Raw genomic sequence first — 18,824 nt, 5'->3', positions numbered from 1 at the left:
TTTTCCTGTGAAGATAAAGATAGGCAGGTTAAAGCAAGGTCACCTTTTCTATCAGCCGAGTCACACAGGTGATGTTGGTGGCTTCCAGATGGTCTGCTGACAGGTGGACGTCTCATCTCCTCTCGTCTTGGCATCAGTCTATGGTCACCCTAGTGCAATAACACTGCCATAATAACACCAACAACATCGTCATTATCATTCCTGTGGTCTAAAGTGTCATTTAATATTGTAAATTGTCTGTTTAAATTGGAACTTCAGCCAAAACTTTTTTTCTTTGGAAAGAACAGGAAGGGTTTGGATTTCTCAACTCGGGTAAATCTCCTCTCCTGAAAAGGGGGGGGGGGTCCCCCTTTGTAGTTTGCCTATTCCTGGCCAATTCGGGCTTAAGTAATGACTTTGTCATTATTTTGATGGCCTATGAAAATCTGTGTTCTATGCCCCTCTACTGATGTTACCTCTAACAGAGGATCGAACCGACAACCACAAAAAGTTTTGGCTGGAGATTTTCCAAAATTGTGGGTTTCTATGATTTCATTACTATTTCTTGTTACAGTCATTGCATTAGGATACAAATTAAAATCAAAATTAATCACACAACTCAATGCATTTTTATTTAATCAGTATCATTTAATAGAATTTAAAAAAATAAACTTTACACTCTAAGTGAGCAGGAGAATAGGGTATAAATGTGACCAAAACCAAAGAGTTCCTCTTCTCCATTCCGCATATAATTCCACTCTCACCATTCAGGAAATAAGTTAGAGATCCAAAGCAGCACACAGGAAGAAACCCTGAAAGATCAGAGCAGATATGTCATTTGTCATTGTTACTAGAGGAAAAATACAGTATGCCTCCGCATCTCTACACTGCCCCCTACAGGTATGCAGAACATCATTTATCATTGGTTACTGATGGCAACATACAGTATAAACTAGCAGTCCACTAACTACAGTTTTTTTGTCCTTGATACACTATTTCTTCCACTGACACCAATGATGGGGCACTATTTCTCCCACTGAAACCAATGATGGGGCACTATTCCCCCCACTGATACCAATGATGGGGCACTATTCCTCCCACTGATACCAATGATGGGGCACTATTCCTCCCACTGATACCAATGATGGGGCACTATTCCCCCCACTGATACCAATGATGGGGCACTATTCCCCCCACTGATACCAATGATGGGGCACTATTCCTCCCAGTGACACCAATAATGGGGCACTATTCCTCCCACTGACAAAAACGATGGAGCACTAACTTTCCCACTGATGCTGGGGCATTGTTCCTCTGCCACTGAGTCCAAAGATGGGACGCTATTCCTTCCACTGACACCAATGATGGGGCACTATCCCTGCCACTGACAATAACAATGGGGAACAACCTTTTCCACTGACAATGGGGCACTGTTCCTTTACCACTGACGCCAACAACTGGGGCCACTATTCTTCCCACTGACACCAATGATGGGGCACTATTCATTCCACTAACAGAAAAAACAGAGCACTACCTTTTCCAGTGACGATGGGGCATTGTTCCTCTGCCACTGACGCCAATTATTCGTCCCACTGACACCAATGATGGGGTACCTGCCTCCCAATGACACTGATGATGGGGCATAACTTCTCCACCCAAAGACACCAAAGAACTATTCTTCCCACTGACATCAATGATCAGGCATCATTCCTTTCACTAACACCAATGATGGGGCACTTTTCCTCCCACTGATACCAATGATGGGGCATTATTCCTTCCACTGGCACAAATGATGGGGCACTATTCCTCCCACTGACACCAATGATGAGGCATCATTCCTTTCACTGACACCAATGATGGGGCACTATTCCTCCCACTGACACTAATGATGGGGCACTATTCCTCCCACTGATACCAATGATGGGGTACTATTCCTCCCACTGACACCAATGACGGGGCATTCCTCCTCCCACTGACACCAATGATGGGGCACTATCCCGGCCACTAATGATGGAGCACTATTCCTCCCACTGACACCAATGATGGGGCACTATTCCTTCCACTGACACCAAGCATTATTCCTTCCACTGACAATAATGATGAGGCACTATTCCTTCCACTGACACCAATGATGGGGCACTATTCCTCCCACTGACACCAATGATGGGGCACCATTCCTCCCACTGACACCAATGATGGAGCACTATTCCTCCCACTGATACCAATGATGGGGTACAATTCCTTGCACTGACACCAATGATGGGGCACTATTCCTCCCACTGACACCAATAATGGGGCACTATTCCTCCCACTGACACCAATGATGGAACACTATTTCTCCTCCCACTTAACACAAGTGTTAGATCACTTTTTTTTTTTACTCCAACTGACCACCAACCTTAGGACATATTTTACTCCCAACGGCCACAGTATGGCACTCGAGAATTCTAGAGGACAGTGAACTTGCTCCACAATGCCATCAAAAGACACCTCAAAAACCTCAAACACAGCCAAGACTGTAACCATAATTATCTGTCCCTTCAATGAGGGGGGTCACAGTGCTGAAGTGTGTTTTTTTTTTTTTTAATTAAGGTGAAAAATTATTTTACAAAAAAAAAAAAAAAATGGTTGATAAATATAATTTTCACGTATTTTACGAATGATTAAATGACATTACTGAGTGCTTATATGCCAATGTTAGGTTCTTCTTTTTATAATAACAGGTTCACTTGCTAGAATGCATTTCCAAAAAGATGTTATAAGAAAGAATGTTTTATTTTCTGGATTCCTGGAATGTCTCTCTGTGGAACATAGAGGCCGATGGTCTCCTTGTTCTACAGGGAGGTATTTGGGAGTTTAGAGGCCAATCAAGCTAAAAGGTGTTCCAAGATAGCAGAAATCCGTTTGTGCAATTTCTTAATTGTATGATTTTATATAATACATGTTTATATTGGGGAGGACAGCTATCCAGTACTAGAGCTTAAAAGTGTCCGGGTTGACCAAATAAATGCATTACTAAGTACTAATATGACAATGTTAGGGTCTTTTATAATAACTTGATAAAATGTATTTCTGGAAAGATGTTATGAGAAAGAATGTTTCGTTCTCTGGGTTCTTGGAATGTTTCATTGTGGAATATAGAGGCAGTTAGTCTCCTTGTTCTACAGGGAGGTATTTGGGTGTACAAAGGACAATCAAGCTGATGAAGTGTTCCAAGATACCAGAAATGAATGTCTCTTGTATTTGATGTGCTGTTTGTGCAATTTCTTATTAGAATGTTTCCCTCTCTGGATCCCTGCAACATCTCATTGTGGAACATAGAGCCAATGAGTCTCCATGTTCTACAGGTCAATCAAGCTGATGAAGTGTTCCAAGATACCAGAAATGAATGTCTCTTGTAATTGATGAGCTGTTTGTGCAACGTCTTAAGTGTATGATTTAAAATATATTAAATGTTTATATTGGGGAGAGCAGCTGTCCAGGATTGGAGCTTAAAAGTCTCCGGGTTGACCAAATAGTCAGATCCTTGGCACACCTACCATGCCTACAGGATGTCCATCAGTGGCGGCAGGTGCTCCATGGGCCGGGGGGGGGGGGGGAAAGGACCGCACCATACTCCCTTGATATGTGGAGGGAGGGCAGGCCGCAGCAGCACACGGCGGCGACGGCGGCTTCAGCTTCTTCCCCCTGTCTTCTGCATCTCCTCCCTCCTCGATGGCATGGCTTCTCCTTTCGGCCAATCGGGAAACGGGTCTCAGACCAGCTTCCTGATTGGCCAGGAGGAGGATCTGTGTGACTATAGCGAAAATGTGTTCGCTATTGTCACACAACTGGGTGAGCCCACTTTTTTTTTTTTTTTAACCTATTAGAGCCTCTGGCTCTAATCACATGCTTAAAAAAAAAAAAAAAAGCCCCATTGAACTCCATGCGTCCGGCGCCCCGCATGTAGATTAGAGGGCCAGACGCATGGATAGGGGGGTGGCCCCTGCGCCCCCAATGCACCAGCTGCCACTGATGTCCATGCATATTAATTTCTCTTTACTCTTACTTTGCAAATCCTTTCTACCAAATACCTTCACCATGAGCAGAGGCTGTCCATTTCCTTTATCAATGTCATCCAAAGAAGTGGCAGCATTTCCCCCTATGATATGCCACTTTCCCATGGACAAGCCAAGTGCTTCTGTTTATGAAGTGCCAGAGGGTGCTGGGCTCGGTGCCTGCACCAGTGACCCTTTTTTCTGGGCAGAAAAGGGAATGCAGGTTGAGCCAGGGTCACCTTTTTATCAGCCGAGGTGCACAGGTGATGGTGGTGGCGTCCAGATGGTTTGCTGTTAGGCAGATGTCTCCTATCCTAGTACCAGTCTATGGTTACCCTCAGTGCTGTATTTTGGCCTAGGCCAACAAGGCCCAGGCCTAGGGCAGCACTTTGCAGGGGGGCAGCAAAAAAGCCAGCCCCCTCCACCTGAGATTCTATTGTCCACTGGATGCTAGAGCCGCCTCTCTCACCCCCTCTCTCTCTCTCCCCCCCTCTCTCTCTCACCCCCTCTGTCTTTCTCTCTCATCCCCCCCTCTCTCTCTCATCCCCCCTCTCTCTCGCTCTCTCTCCCATCCCCATCTCTCATCCCCCCTCTCTTTCTCTCTCTCATCCACCCTCTCTTTCTCTCTCTCATCCCCCCTCTCTCTCTCTCACCACCCCCTCTCTCTCTCCCACCCCCACCCCCTTCTCTCTCTCCCACCCCCACCCCCACCCCCTTCTCTCTCTCCCACCCCCTCACCCCCCCCCTCTCGTGACATCTCAGAGGTTCATGCTGGGACTTGTAGTCCTTCAATTTTGGAGGGAGTCAAATCCGTTAAAAAAAGGAGTGGGGCAGATTTACAGGGGGGTGCCCAATTTTAGTCTTGCCTAGGGCAGCACAAAAGCAAAATACACCACTGGTTACCCTAGTGCAGTGATGGCGAACCTTGGCACCCCAGATGTTTTGGAACTACATTTCCCATGATGCTCAACTACACTGCAGAGTGCATGAGCATCATGGGAAATGTAGTTCCAAAACATCTGGGGTGCAAATGTTCGCCATCACTGCCCTAGAGTAATAACACATCTATTTCTACCATAATACCACCATCAACATTATTATGGGTGGAAGAGACTTACCAAACACTCCATTGCAATGACCGAGTCACACCTTGAACCCCAGTGACCTCATGCACTCCTTGTGAGCCTCGATCAGATGCCCACAGTGCTCTTCACCCTTCTCGATGATGCTGGAAAAACAAAAAAAACAAATAAAAAGCTAGATATCAGATTGGACAGACTGAATAGTTGGAAAACTAAAGACACCCCACACATGCGAAATTTAAGCTGCTTTAGACAATCAGGCTGGGGAGAAATGAGTAAGAAGATGATGCTGGATGTCCGCCATCCAGGAAATGGGGCGGGCCCTATTTGACTTGCAGCAGCTTCTATTGCACACTAAGTTGCTCAACCCTAGCTACCCCCCCCCCCCATAAAGTTTGGACAGTAAATTAACCACTTTACTATGATGCATTCTAAAATTCCAGAAAGAACCAGGAAATTGTGTTCTTTAACCACTTGCTGTATATATATATATAGCGCGGCAGGGTGGCTCCTGCAGGCAAAACAACGTATGGATACGTTGCTCACCTGGGTACAGCTAGGGGGGCGATCGCGCGCCGCCGGCGGTGTGCTCCAGTCCCTGATTGTCAGCGGGGAAGCCGATGCGTGTGTCAGGCGGCTCCGATTGCTGCCTGCCACCTGCGATCGCCCCCACGCTGAGAGAGGACGATCAGCTGTTGTAAACACAGCAGACCGTTCTTCTCCCTGGAATGATCACAGAGCGCCTGTGATCCTTCTATATAGGATCACAGGTCTCTATGGTAATTTCAAAAGCCATGCCCCCCCACAGTTAGAATCTCTCCCCTAGGCTTACATTTAACCCCTTGATCCCCCTGGTGTTAACCCTTTCCCTGCCAGTCACAGTGCATAATTTTAGCACTGATTACTGTAGTAATGTCACTGGTCCCCCCAAAAGTGTCAAAAATGTCAGTCAGGGGTCCGATTTGTCCGCCGCAATGCCGCAGTCCCGCTAAAAATCGCAGATCGCCGCCATTACTAGTAAAAAAAAAAAAAAATAAAAAAAAAAAAAAAAAAAACAATAAAAATGACATAAATCTTTCCCGTAGTTAGTGGCCTCGAAAACAAATTGGCCTAAAATGTTAAAAAATTTTGATTTTCAATTTTTTTTTTTGAGAATGTCATATAGCAGAAAGTGAAAAATATTGTTTTTTTTTTTCAAAATTGTCGCTCTTTTTTTGTTTATAGCGCAAAAAAAAAAAAAAACTGCACAGGTGATCAAATACCACCAAAAGAAAGCTCTATTTGTGGGAAAAAAAGGACATCAATTTTATTTGTGTACAGCGTCGCACGACCGCGCAATTTTCCGTTAAAGTAACAGTGCCGAATCGCAAAATAGGGCCTGGTCATTAAGGGGCCAAATCCTTCCGGTCTTAAAGTGGTTAAGCAGTATGCAAAATACAGACAAAAAAAAAGGAAAATTGGGTTTTTAAGTCCAGGCCTTTTTCTGACACTTTTTGTTTACATGTAAAAAAACAAAATTAGTGTTTTTTTGCTAGAGAATTACTTAGAACCACCCAACATTATATATTTTTTTTAGCAGAGTCCCTAGTGTGCAGTGGTTTTTGGGATGCAAATTTTTTTTTTAAAATACAATAAAGAAGGAAGGAGGCTTCCATCATGTAAAAACATATGAACAGGCTTTATTAAAATATCCAATAAAACTCCACACACATGAACCTAGTGTCCGCCTGACACTAGTGATAACAGGCTCAGCTGTGTGGCGTTCATCTCTGATCAGTTCCCAGACCATGGGCACGAACTGGCATACACGATGTCAGATTTCCTACCCTGCCCTACGTGGGGACGTCCATGGGGACGTCGCATGACAAAACGCGTAGGTTGGGGGCAGGAACTCTGACGTCATCGTGTATGCCAGTTCGTGCCCGTGGTCTGGGAAATGACCAGAGACGAACGCCACACAGCTGAGTGCTTTATCCCTAGTGTCAGGCGGACACTAGGTTCATGTGAGTGGAATTTTATTGGATATCTTAATAAAGCCTGTTCATACGTTTTTACACAATGGAAGCCTCCTTCATTCTTTTTATCTTCCATACTGGATACTATGGCATGTGAGGGGATACTCTGATTGGTATTACTAATAAGAAGAAAGCACTCAGGTATCTCTTTGTAGGATCTTTTTGGAGAGATTTTGGTGTGAATACTGGTCTATACCCTGACTGGCCTGTTGATCTGGTGAGTTTGATCCAGCGAGAGTAGTGAAGGACTCACTTATTCGGTGTCACCCCTGGGTGGATTTTTCACTGAGAAGATCATTTTCTGCAGTATTAAGAATTTAAAAAAAAAATTATTTTTTTGGGGGGACACGTTTTTTTTCTTATATGGACTATTACTGAAATACACATGTTACCACCTTAATAGAGTACTATACAAGAATAAGCACTTCAACCACTTAGAGCCCATTCAGACTAGCGCAACACGACTTTGGGGGGGCGACCTGTGAAGTAGCGTGCCCCGCGACTTCGGCGCGACTTGCAGAGACTTCACATAATGGAAGTCTATGCAAGTTGCCCCAAAGTAGTACAGGACCCTTTTTCTAAGTCGGAGCGACTTGTGTCACGCCTATTAGAACGGGTCCTGTGCCAATCAATGGACCGCGACCGAGCGCGACTTGTCAGGCTGACAAGTCGCGCTATTGTGAATGGGCTCTTAAGGACCAGGCCTATTTTTGACACTTGTTGTTTACAAGTTAAAATGAGTATTTTTTGCTAGAAAATTACTTAGAACCCCAAAACATTAAATATTTTTTTAGCAAAGACTCTAGAGAATAAAATGGCGGTCGTTGCAATATTTTTTGTAATGCGGTATTTGTGCAGCTGTCTTTCAAACGCATTTTTTTTTGGAAAAAATACATTTCACTTCAATTTAAAAAGAAAAAAAAACGAAACATTTTTTTTTTCTGTGAAAGATAATGTTATGCTGAGTAAATAGATACTTAAGATGTCATGCTTCAAAATTGCGCACGCTCGTGGAATGGCGACAAACATTGGTACTTAAAAATGTTTATAGGTGACATTTTAAAAATTTCTACAGGTTACCAGTTTAGAGTTACAGAGGAGGTCTAGGACTAGAATTATTGCAATCCCTCTAACGATCGCGGCGATAACTCACATGTGTTGTTTGAACACCGTTTACATATGTGGGCGCGACTTACGTATGCGTTCACTTCTGCGCTAGAGCTAGGAGGGACGGGGTGCTTTAAATTTTTTTTTTTTCTTATTTATGTTTTATTTTTACACTGTCCCTTTAAACATCATGGGTGCCACTTGCGTATGCGCTCACTTCTGCGTGCGAGCTAAAGGGGAGCTTTCATTTTTTTTTTTCTGTTTCTGTTTTTGATCACTTTTATTCATATTACAAGGAATTTAAACATTCCTTGTAATAGAAATAAGGATGACAGGTCCTCTTTAACCACTTTACCACTAGAGGATTTTGCTGTCTTACGTCTGGGCCACTTTTTGCGATTCGGCGCTGTGCGACTTTAACTGACAATTGCGCGGTCATGCGACGCTGTACCCAAACGAAATTTACGTCCTTTTTTTCCCACAAACAGAGCTTTCTTTTGGTGGTGTTTGATCACCTGTGCGATTTTTACTTTTTGCGCTATAAACAAAAAAAAGAGCGTTTATTTTGAAAAAATAACAATATTTTTAACATTTTTTTATATGAAATTCCCCCCAAAAAAGATGTAAAAAACAATTTTTTTTTAAATTTTTGGCCAATTTGTTTTCTGCTACCCATGTTTGGTAAAAAAAAAAAAAAATCACAATAAGCGTATTTTGATTGGTTTGCGCAAAAGTTATTGCGTTTACTAACAAAGGGAAAGATTTCTGTCATTTTTGGTGTTTTTTTTTTTTTAACGAGTAATGGCGGCGATCTGCGTTTTTTTTTTGCGGAACTGCGACATTGCGGCGGACAGATCGGACCCTTGACGGACATTTTTGACACTTTTGGGGGATCAGTGACATTACTGCAGTAATCAGTGCTATAAATATGCACTGTTACTGTAAAAATGACACTGGCAGAGAAGGGGTTAATTTTATTGGAGAGGGAGGGGTTAATGTATGCCTGGTGCTTACTGACGTGTGGGGGGGGAGGTGACTGAGTGACACAGGGACAGATCGGATGTCCAGCTATGCTGAACCCTCCGATCTGTCACTCCCTGTCACTGAGGAGATCCGCCCGCTCTGTTTACACAAGTGGGCGGATCTCCAAACTGGATTCCCCGACGATCGGGGCAGAGCAGCGGCGATCGCCGCCGCTCCTCCCCTGGCCCGACTCCCGCTGTGAATGAAAACAGCGGGAGCGCTCCGCCTACAGGGGAGGAGTCTGGCGACGTAGGTCTACGTTGTCAGACGGGATCGTGCCACTTTGCCGCAGTACTATTCCAGTACTCAGGGGTAAAGTGGTTAATGTGAGATCTGGGGGTCAAAAAGACCTCACATCTATACTAAAAAGCAAAAAAAAAAAAAAATTATTTTTTTCATCATGAAAAAAAAGGACCCTTTAAGGCCATTGGGAGGAAGTGATGTATGACGTATGTCCGGTCCTCCAAGGCCATAGAGTGGAGTGGGGTCCATCTTGCCCTCATTCGACTTCCTGCCTAGGAGGGGAAAGGACCGGATCGTTTTCGCCGCTACCGACGGCTCTGGTAAGCGGGAATAAAAACGACCGGGAAGCGGGATCTTACTGCGAATCTGCCACTGGGACCACTTTTATGTGAAAGAGGACCGTCCAACCAGTAAAAAAATACCAGCTATCGGCTGCCATACCCCAGTCTTTAACATCAAAGTAGCGACTTATAACTGCGGCGGGCGGTCCGGAAGTGGTTAACAGAGCTCTTTCATTGTAATATTTGTTGATGTTTGCACATTTTTTTTGCATTTGCACTTTTTCTAACTTAGCCGTTTTTGTGTTTGTGTCCTAGAGGGGTAAGGCGATGAAATGATTTCGTTTTTCATAGAATTGGTCATTATATTTATTTCGTGTATAGCACCAAAGAGTTCACATTTTGGGGCGTGTGGATTTGCGCTACTTTTGATTGCAATACCTATTATGGTAAGTTGGCTGCTCGCCGGTGGAAAAGGAGTGCCCAGACAGGCACCGGCAGGCAATTCCTTCCACCGCCTGTAAAAGCAATCCAGCGACTATATACAGTGGTGATCGAAAGTTTGGGCACCCCAGGTACAAATTTGTATTGATGTGCATAAAGAAGCCAAGGAAAGATGGAAAAATCTCCAAAAGGCATCAAATTACAGATTAGACATGCTTATAATATGTCAACAAAAGTTAGATTTTATTTCCATCATTGACACTTTCAAAATTACAGAAAACAAAAAAATGGCGTCTGCAAAAGTTTGGGCACCCTGCAGAATTTATAGCATGCACTGCCCCCTTTGCAAGGCTGAGACCTGCCAGTGTCATGGATTGTTCTCAATTCTTATCTGGGAAGACCAGGTGATGTCAATCTCAAAGGTTTTAAATGCCCCGACTCATCTGACCTTGCCCCAACAATCAGCACCATGGGATCTTCTAAGCCACAGGTGTCAAACACAAGGCCCGCGGGCCGAATGCGGCCCCCCAGGCCATTTCATGTGGCTCTCGCACCTCTCATGCAGCTGTGGCAGCCCCCTTGTCTCTGCCCCCACCTTTTCTCTGTAGTCGGTAGCAGAGAGGACAGAACTCCTTTGCCAGATTCTGCAGTACTCTGTGCAGCTGCAGAAAGGCTCGTCTTTGCCCCCCCCTCCTCCTCAGCAGTCCGCATCAGAGAGAAGGGCAGAACTCCTCCTACAGATCCTGCACCTCTCTGTGAAGCCGCAACACCACCTTGTCTCTGCCTCCCCTGGTCTCAGCATTCAGCATACTCTGGAAGCTGACTCCAGCCTTTCTCTGGTTCTCCTCCAGACCCTGCACTTCTTTCCAGATCCACCCTCTGGTAAGGGGGTGCATTTTGATGTAAGGGTGTAAGGGGGTTTGGGGTGTTCTGGACATCTAATCTTACAGATATAACCGTCCCTTTGAGGGAAACCATAATGCTGATGCGGCCCGCGATGGAAGTGGAGTTTGACACCCCAATCTAAGCAGTTGTCTAGAAAACTGAAACTGAAAATAGTTGACGCTCACAAAGCTGGAGAAGGCTATAAGAAGATAGCACAGCGTTTTCAGGTGTCAATATCCTCTGTTCCAAATGTAATTAAGAAATGGCAGTCATCAGGAACAGTGGAAGTTAAAGCAAGATCTGGAAGACCAAGAAAAATATCAGACAGAACAGCTCGCAGCATTGTGAGAAAAACAATTCAAAACCCACGTTTGACTGCACGATCCCTCCAGAAAGATCTGGCAGACACTGGAGTTGTGGTACACTATTCCACTATAAAGAGATACTTGTACAAATATGGTCTTCATGGAAGAGTCATCAGAAGAAAACCTCTTCTACGTCCTCACAACAAAAATCAGCGTTTGAACTTTGCAAATGAACATATAGACAAGCCTGATGCATTTTGGAAACAAGTTCTGTGGACCGATGAGGTTAAAATCAAACTTTTTGGCAGGAATGAGCAAAGGTACATTTGGAGAAGAAGGGGCACAGAATTTAATGAAAAGAACCTCTGTCCAACTGTTAAGCATGGGGGTGGATCAATCATGCTTTGGGGTTGTATTGCAGCCAGTGGCACAGGGAACATCTCACGAGTAGAAGGAAAAATGGATTCAATAAAATTTCAGCAAATTGTGGATGGTAACTTGATGCCATCTGTGAAAAAGCTGAAGTTAAAGAGAGGATGGCTTCTACAAATGGATAATGATCCTAAACACACCTCAAAATCCACGGCGGATTACATCAAGAGGCGTAAACTGAAGGTTTTGCCATGGCCTTCACAATCTCCTGACCTCAACATAATTGAAAATCTATGGATAGACCTTAAAAGAGCAGTGTGTGACAGACAGCCCAGAAATCTCAAAGAACTGGAATACTTTTGTAAGGAAGAATGGGCAAAGATACCTCAAACAAGAATTGAAAGACTCTTGGCTGGCTACAAAAAGCGTTTACAAGCTTTGATACTTGCCAAAGGGGGCAGTACAAGATATTAACTCTGCAGGGTGCCCAAACTTTTGCAGACGCCATTTTTTTGTTTTCTGTTATTTTGAAAGTGTAAATGATGGAAATAAAATCAAACTTTTGTTGACATATTATAAGAATGTCTAATCTGTAATTTGATGCCTTTTGGAGATTTTTCCATCTTTCCTTGGCTTCTTTATGCACATTAATACAAATTTTTACCTGGGGTGCCCAAACTTTCAATCACCACTGTAGCTGCTAGAACGGCTTTTATAAAAAAGCCGATCACCTCCTGAAAAAAACAATACCGGGATGAAGCCGGTACCTGCAGATATACCACTTGAATGCAGCAATGTATATGTACGTTAGGTGGTCCTCAAGTGGATAAAAAAGCATCACCACCTCACTCCTCCTGTATGCATATTCACAGTGTTAGACTGACTGTTCAACTGTGAATGTAAATCCAGAACAGGAAAAATAAAATGATGGGTTCGATCCCCATCCTACCCTATCAAAATAAAAAGGTGTTTAGTAGACATACAGGGGGGGTCACCGTTCCGCTTACCAGGCATCGCGAGCCTTCTTGGTCTCAGGACAGGCACAGCACGGCTTCAATGGCTTCTTCTCCTGTGCGTCGGAGGTCGCAGGTGTCGACTCACAGCTCGCAGCGGCTAAACTGGACATTGTGCTACCACCACGGTTAAATTCTGAATAAAGAAAAATAAAGAAATAAAAAATAATGAGATACAAAATGCTCATGCACACTGCCGCTCAATAAAAAATAAATAAATACATAAATAAATAAAAAAAGGCAAAACAAAATAAATAAAAAATACTGAGATACAAAATGCTCATGCACCCTGCAGCTCAATAAAAAATAAATAAATAAATAAAAAAAGGCAAAACAAAATAAATAAAAAATACTGAGATACAAAATGCTCATGCACCCTGCAGCTCAATAAAAAATAAATAAACAAAGGCAAAACAAAATAAATAAAAAATACTGAGATACAAAATGCTCATGCACCCTGCAGCTCAATAAAAAATAAATAAATAAATAAGAAAAGGCAAAACAAAATAAATAAAAAATACTGAGATACAAAATGCTCATGCACCCTGCAGCTCAATAAAAAATAAATAAATAAAGGCAAAACAAAATAAATAAAAAATACTAAGATACAAAATGCTCATGCACCCTGCAGCTCAATAAAAAATAAATAAACAAAGGCAAAACAAAATAAATAAAAAATACTGAGATACAAAATGCTCATGCACCCTGCAGCTCAATAAAAAATAAATAAATAAAGGCAAAACAAAATAAATAAAAAATACTAAGATACAAAATGCTCATGCACCCTGCAGCTCAATAAAAAATAAATAAATAAAGGCAAAACAAAATAAATAAAAAATACTGAGATACAAAATGCTCATGCACCCTGCAGCTCAATAAAAAATTAATAAATACATAAATAAAAAAAAGGCAAAACAAAATAAATAAAAAATACTGAGATACAAAATGCTCATGCACCCTGCAGCTCAATAAAAAAAAAAAAAAAGGAAAAAACAAAATAAATAAAAAATACTGAGATACAAAATGCTCATGCACCCTGCAGCTCAATAAAATAAAAAATAAATAAATAAAAAAAAAAAGGCAAAAACAAAATAAATAAAAAATACTGAGATACAAAATGCTCATGCACACTGCAGCTCAATAAAAAAAAAAAAAAAAAAAAAAAAGGAAAAAACAAAATAAATAAAAAATACTGAGATACAAAATGCTCATGCACCCTGCAGCTCAATAAAAAATAAATAAAAATATATAAATAAATAAAAAGCTGCTACAGGCATTTGAACTTTTATTTCAGGCTGTGCATTTTTGCGCGTTTCTTTTGAGCTTCTTTGAGCATAAGCATTTTTTTCACAAATCCTCCTCTCAGCTCTTTTCTCCTATCTTTAATTTTTTTTTGGTGTGTTTTTCAGCTTCTTTGAGCTTTTTCACGCATTTTTAGGCCCCTAGGTGTATCTTCTGCTCGAATACGCTTTCAAAAAGCGTGAGTTTGGTGGGGTTTTGTTTTTCTGCCTGTAAGAGCATAGGCCTATAAACTCCTGAAAAAGCCATAGTGTGTATCAGTGACGTCACTGGCTGCATGTAAGGTAAATATCTCCTAAACGGTGCAAGTTTAGGAGATATGTACAGTACTTATAGGTACAAGTTACAGAGGAAGCTTTACTTCCTCTTTAATTTCATTGACTATGTAGCACTGCCCCCTTGAGGGCTGTTGAATTCTTCATCTTTTTGGGTCCCTCTGGGTTACCGTTAGCAACTGCATGCACAAACTTAACACTTTACTTTCCGAGGCCCAGGACAGGGGCAATTGTAGAGGGATCAGGGCAGTTGTAGAGGCATCAGGACCCAGGATGGGGGCACTTATGGGGGCATCAGGGACCCAGGACAGGGGCAGTTGTGGGGGCATCAGGGACCCAGGACAGGGGCAGTTGTGGGGGCATCAGGGACCCAGGACAGGGGCAGTTGTGGGGGCATCAGGGACCCAGGACAGGGGCAGTTGTGGGGGCATCAGGGACCCAGGACAGGGGCAGTTGTGGGGACATCAGGGACCCAGGACAGGGGCAGTTGTGGGGGCATCAGGGACCCAGGACAGGGGCAGTTGTGGGGGCATCAGGGACCCAGGACAGGGGCAGTTGTGGGGGCATCAGGGACCCAGGACAGGGGCCATTGTAGAGGGATCAGGGGCCCAGGATAGGGGCAGTTGTAGAGGGATCAGGGGCCACGGATAGGGGCAGTTGTAGAGGGATCAGGGGCCCAGGACAGGGGCAGTTGTGGGGACATCAGGGACCCAGGACAGGGGCAGTTGTGGGGACATCAGGGACCCAGGACAGGGGCAGTTGTGGGGACATCAGGGACCCAGGACAGGGGCAGTTGTGGGGGCATCAGGGACCCAGGACAGGGGCAGTTGTGGGGGCATCAGGGACCCAGGACAGGGGCAGTTGTGGGGGCATCAGGGACCCAGGACAGGGGCAGTTGTGGGGGCATCAGGGACCCAGGACAGGGGCAGTTGTGGGGGCATCAGGGACCCAGGACAGGGGCAGTTGTGGGGACATCAGGGACCCAGGACAGGGGCAGTTGTGGGGGCATCAGGGACCCAGGACAGGGGCAGTTGTGGGGGCATCAGGGACCCAGGACAGGGGCAGTTGTGGGGGCATCAGGGACCCAGGACAGGGGCAGTTGTGGGGGCATCAGGGACCCAGGACAGGGGCCATTGTAGAGGGATCAGGGGCCCAGGATAGGGGCAGTTGTAGAGGGATCAGGGGCCACGGATAGGGGCAGTTGTAGAGGGATCAGGGGCCACGGATAGGGGCAGTTGTAGAGGGATCAGGGGCCCAGGATAGGGGCAGTTGTAGAGGGATCAGGGGCCCAGGATAGGGGCAGTTGTAGAGGGATCAGGGGCCCAGGATAGGGGCAGTTGTAGAGGGATCAGGGGCCCAGGATAGGGGCAGTTGTAGAGGGATCAGGGGCCCAGGATAGGGGCAGTTGTAGAGGGATCAGGGGCCCAGGATAGGGGCAGTTGTAGAGGGATCAGGGGCCCAGGACAGGGGCAGTTGTAGGGGGATCAGGGGCCCAGGACAGGGGCAGTTGTTGAGGGATTAGGGGCCCAGGATAGGGGCAGTTGTTGAGGGATCAGGGGCCCAGGATAGGGGCAGTTGTAGAGGTATCAGGGGCCCAGGATAGGGGCAGTTGTAGAGGGATCAGGGGCCCAGGACAGGGGCAGTTGTAGAGGGATCAGGGGCCCAGGACAGGGGCAGTTGTAGAGGGATCAGGGGCCCAGGACAGGGGCAGTTGTAGAGGGATCAGGGGCCCAGGACAGGGGCAGTTGTAGGGGGATCAGGGGCCCAGGACAGGGGCAGTTGTTGAGGGATCAGGGGCCCAGGATAGGGGCAGTTGTTGAGGGATCAGGGGCCCAGGATAGGGGCAGTTGTAGAGGGATCAGGGGCCCAGGATAGGGGCAGTTGTAGAGGGATCAGGGGCCCAGGATAGGGGCAGTTGTAGAGGGATCAGGGGCCCAGGATAGGGGCAGTTGTAGAGGGATCAGGGGCCCAGGATAGGGGAAGTTGTTGAGGGATCAGGGGCCCAGGATAGGGGAAGATGTTGAGGGATCAGGGGCCACGGATAGGGGCAGTTGTAGAGGGATCAGGGGCCACGGATAGGGGCAGTTGTAGAGGGATCAGGGGCCCAGGATAGGGGCAGTTGTAGAGGGATCAGGGGCCCAGGATAGGGGCAGTTGTAGAGGGATCAGGGGCCCAGGATAGGGGCAGTTGTAGAGGGATCAGGGGCCCAGGATAGGGGCAGTTGTAGAGGGATCAGGGGCCCAGGATAGGGGCAGTTGTAGAGGGATCAGGGGCCCAGGATAGGGGCAGTTGTAGAGGGATCAGGGGCCCAGGATAGGGGCAGTTGTAGAGGGATCAGGGGCCCAGGATAGGGGCAGTTGTAGAGGGATCAGGGGCCCAGGATAGGGGAAGTTGTTGAGGGATCAGGGGCCCAGGATAGGGATAGTTGTTGAGGACAATGGGGCAGTAGTATGATATCAGTAATAATCTGTAGAAGACATATGACCCCCCTGACTCCCCCACAGGTCAGTATTCTGCCCTCTATGTGACCCCATCAGGGTGACCCCCATCAATGTCACATGTCATCTGCCCCCCTCCTCTGACACCATGCACCCAGGGGAGCCCTCTATGTCATATGACAGCTGTCAGTGCTCCCCTCCCCCTCTGTCAGTGACCACAGGTGACCCCACACACCGGTGGGATAAGGATACAATGTTGCACTCACCTCTCTCCTTCACAATCACGTGCGTTACGAAACTAGGAAACACCCGCGCAGGCGCACTCCCTTGCGGCGCAGGAAGCCAGGGGTGACGTAAAGCAGAGGAGTATGCCGGGAAATGTAGTTTTGTCCTCCTATTAGCTGAGACAACACATCGCCACCTAGAGGCACCTGATTTCAATTGTACACACCAGCGCCACCATCCGGCGGAGAGTGCTACATCCAACGTGGCGTAGTGACGTCAGGGGCATGGAGGTGAGAGGTCCACCTCTGGGTCACATGGTGCTGTTGGCAGGGAGACACGGAGACGCCAGTTCTCTCGTCTCCTAGCAACCACAGCAACAAAGATGGCGGCGCAGGAGGAGGCGGCGAAGGCAGGTAGAGCGGGCACAGCGGGTACAGGGGGCACTGTGTGCTCAGAGTAACATGTCACCCTCTCAGGGTTCATCTTCTTATAAGACCACCGACCATTCCCAGTCTGTATATCCCATCACTGGAAGGTCACAGTTCTGGGGGAGCGGGGGAAGGGGGACACATCTAAGGATACACATTGGCGCACATGTACTCTCCAATGATCAACCTTTACCTGCAACATACATGTACTGCGCGTTACACCGCGACACGCCTTATAAAATATCGCACGTCAACATATTTCTTATATATTTCTTATTCAATATTTAAGTAATAATTTGAATTAAAATTCATGTATTTTCCACTGAAAAAAATTATAAATATATATATATAAATATTTTTTTTATCATTTATATAATTGTTTATTTAATATATTTTTTTTTTTATACTTTTTATATATTTAATATTTTTATATTATATTTTTAATATTTTTATACTTATATAAGATATTTTAAAAATACCAACGAATTATTTTACATAAATTATAATTATAATTATATATAGTATATAAAATAACAATTTTAGAATTATAATTTTATTCTAATATTATTTACATTATGTTATCATTTATATATTTATAATTTATATTATATTTATATAAAAAAATATTATTATTATTATAATACACAAAATTTATAACTATATATGGTAAATAAAATATATATTTTTTATAATTGCATTCTAATATTAAAATTATATTATCATTTATAAATAAATTTATAATGATTGTTATATTTATACTATATATATATATATATATATATATATATATATATATATGTATATAGTAGCTGAAGTTATTATTAATTACCAAGTTAATTACAAGTAATTTATATACAACATATTTAACTTTATATTGTATATAAAAAACATTTTTATTATTATATTTCATTAATATATTAATTTAGAATTATTGATTTTTATATATATATACAGGCATACCCCACTTTAAGTACACTCACTTTACATACACTCGCGAGTACGGACACAGCTTGTTCAGCTTGGCATGGCACTACTCCCGGTTTTTAACATTGGCGTCTATAGGAAATCTTGGTCAGCTTGACATGGCACTGCTCCCAAACCATAAGTGACAGGGATACCAAACTTAGGGAGCACTGAGAGAGGACCCAGGACTACAACATATCCTATTTGTGGCCGGCCAGCTTGCCTAGGTAATCTACCATGTCATAGTCCTGGATCCCCTTAACATGCTCCCCAAGCTTGGTGTCCTTATCACATGGTTTGGGAGCAATGCCATGTGAAGCTGACCAAGATTTCCTATGGAGCTAGTGTATTTACATGCATTGAGAAATGAAAAAAGGTATTGCTTCACTTTAAGTACATTTTTGTTTTACATA

The 18,824-nt window shown here is 44.3% G+C and overlaps 1 protein-coding gene across 1 annotated transcript; it reads right to left on the bottom strand.

The window, feature by feature from the left end:
* Positions 1 to 606: 606 nt before the first annotated feature.
* COX17 (cytochrome c oxidase copper chaperone COX17) lies at positions 607 to 17,154 on the bottom strand. The gene is made up of 4 exons (XM_082244321.1): positions 17,062 to 17,154; positions 12,778 to 12,919; positions 5,135 to 5,244; positions 607 to 791 (listed from the first exon to the last, which is right to left on the bottom strand). Exons 2-3 carry the CDS (start codon positions 12,894 to 12,896, stop codon positions 5,160 to 5,162), a joined length of 204 nt encoding a protein of 67 aa, XP_082100447.1. The 5' UTR covers positions 12,897 to 12,919; positions 17,062 to 17,154; the 3' UTR covers positions 607 to 791; positions 5,135 to 5,159.
* Positions 17,155 to 18,824: the final 1,670 nt, after the last annotated feature.

Source organism: Pelophylax lessonae (genome assembly GCF_965119305.1).
Source record: "Pelophylax lessonae genome assembly, chromosome: 2".
Lineage (NCBI taxonomy): Eukaryota > Metazoa > Chordata > Amphibia > Anura > Ranidae > Pelophylax > Pelophylax lessonae.
Note: the sequence above shows the minus strand (reverse complement) of the source record. Positions and strands in the feature narration are given on the sequence as shown.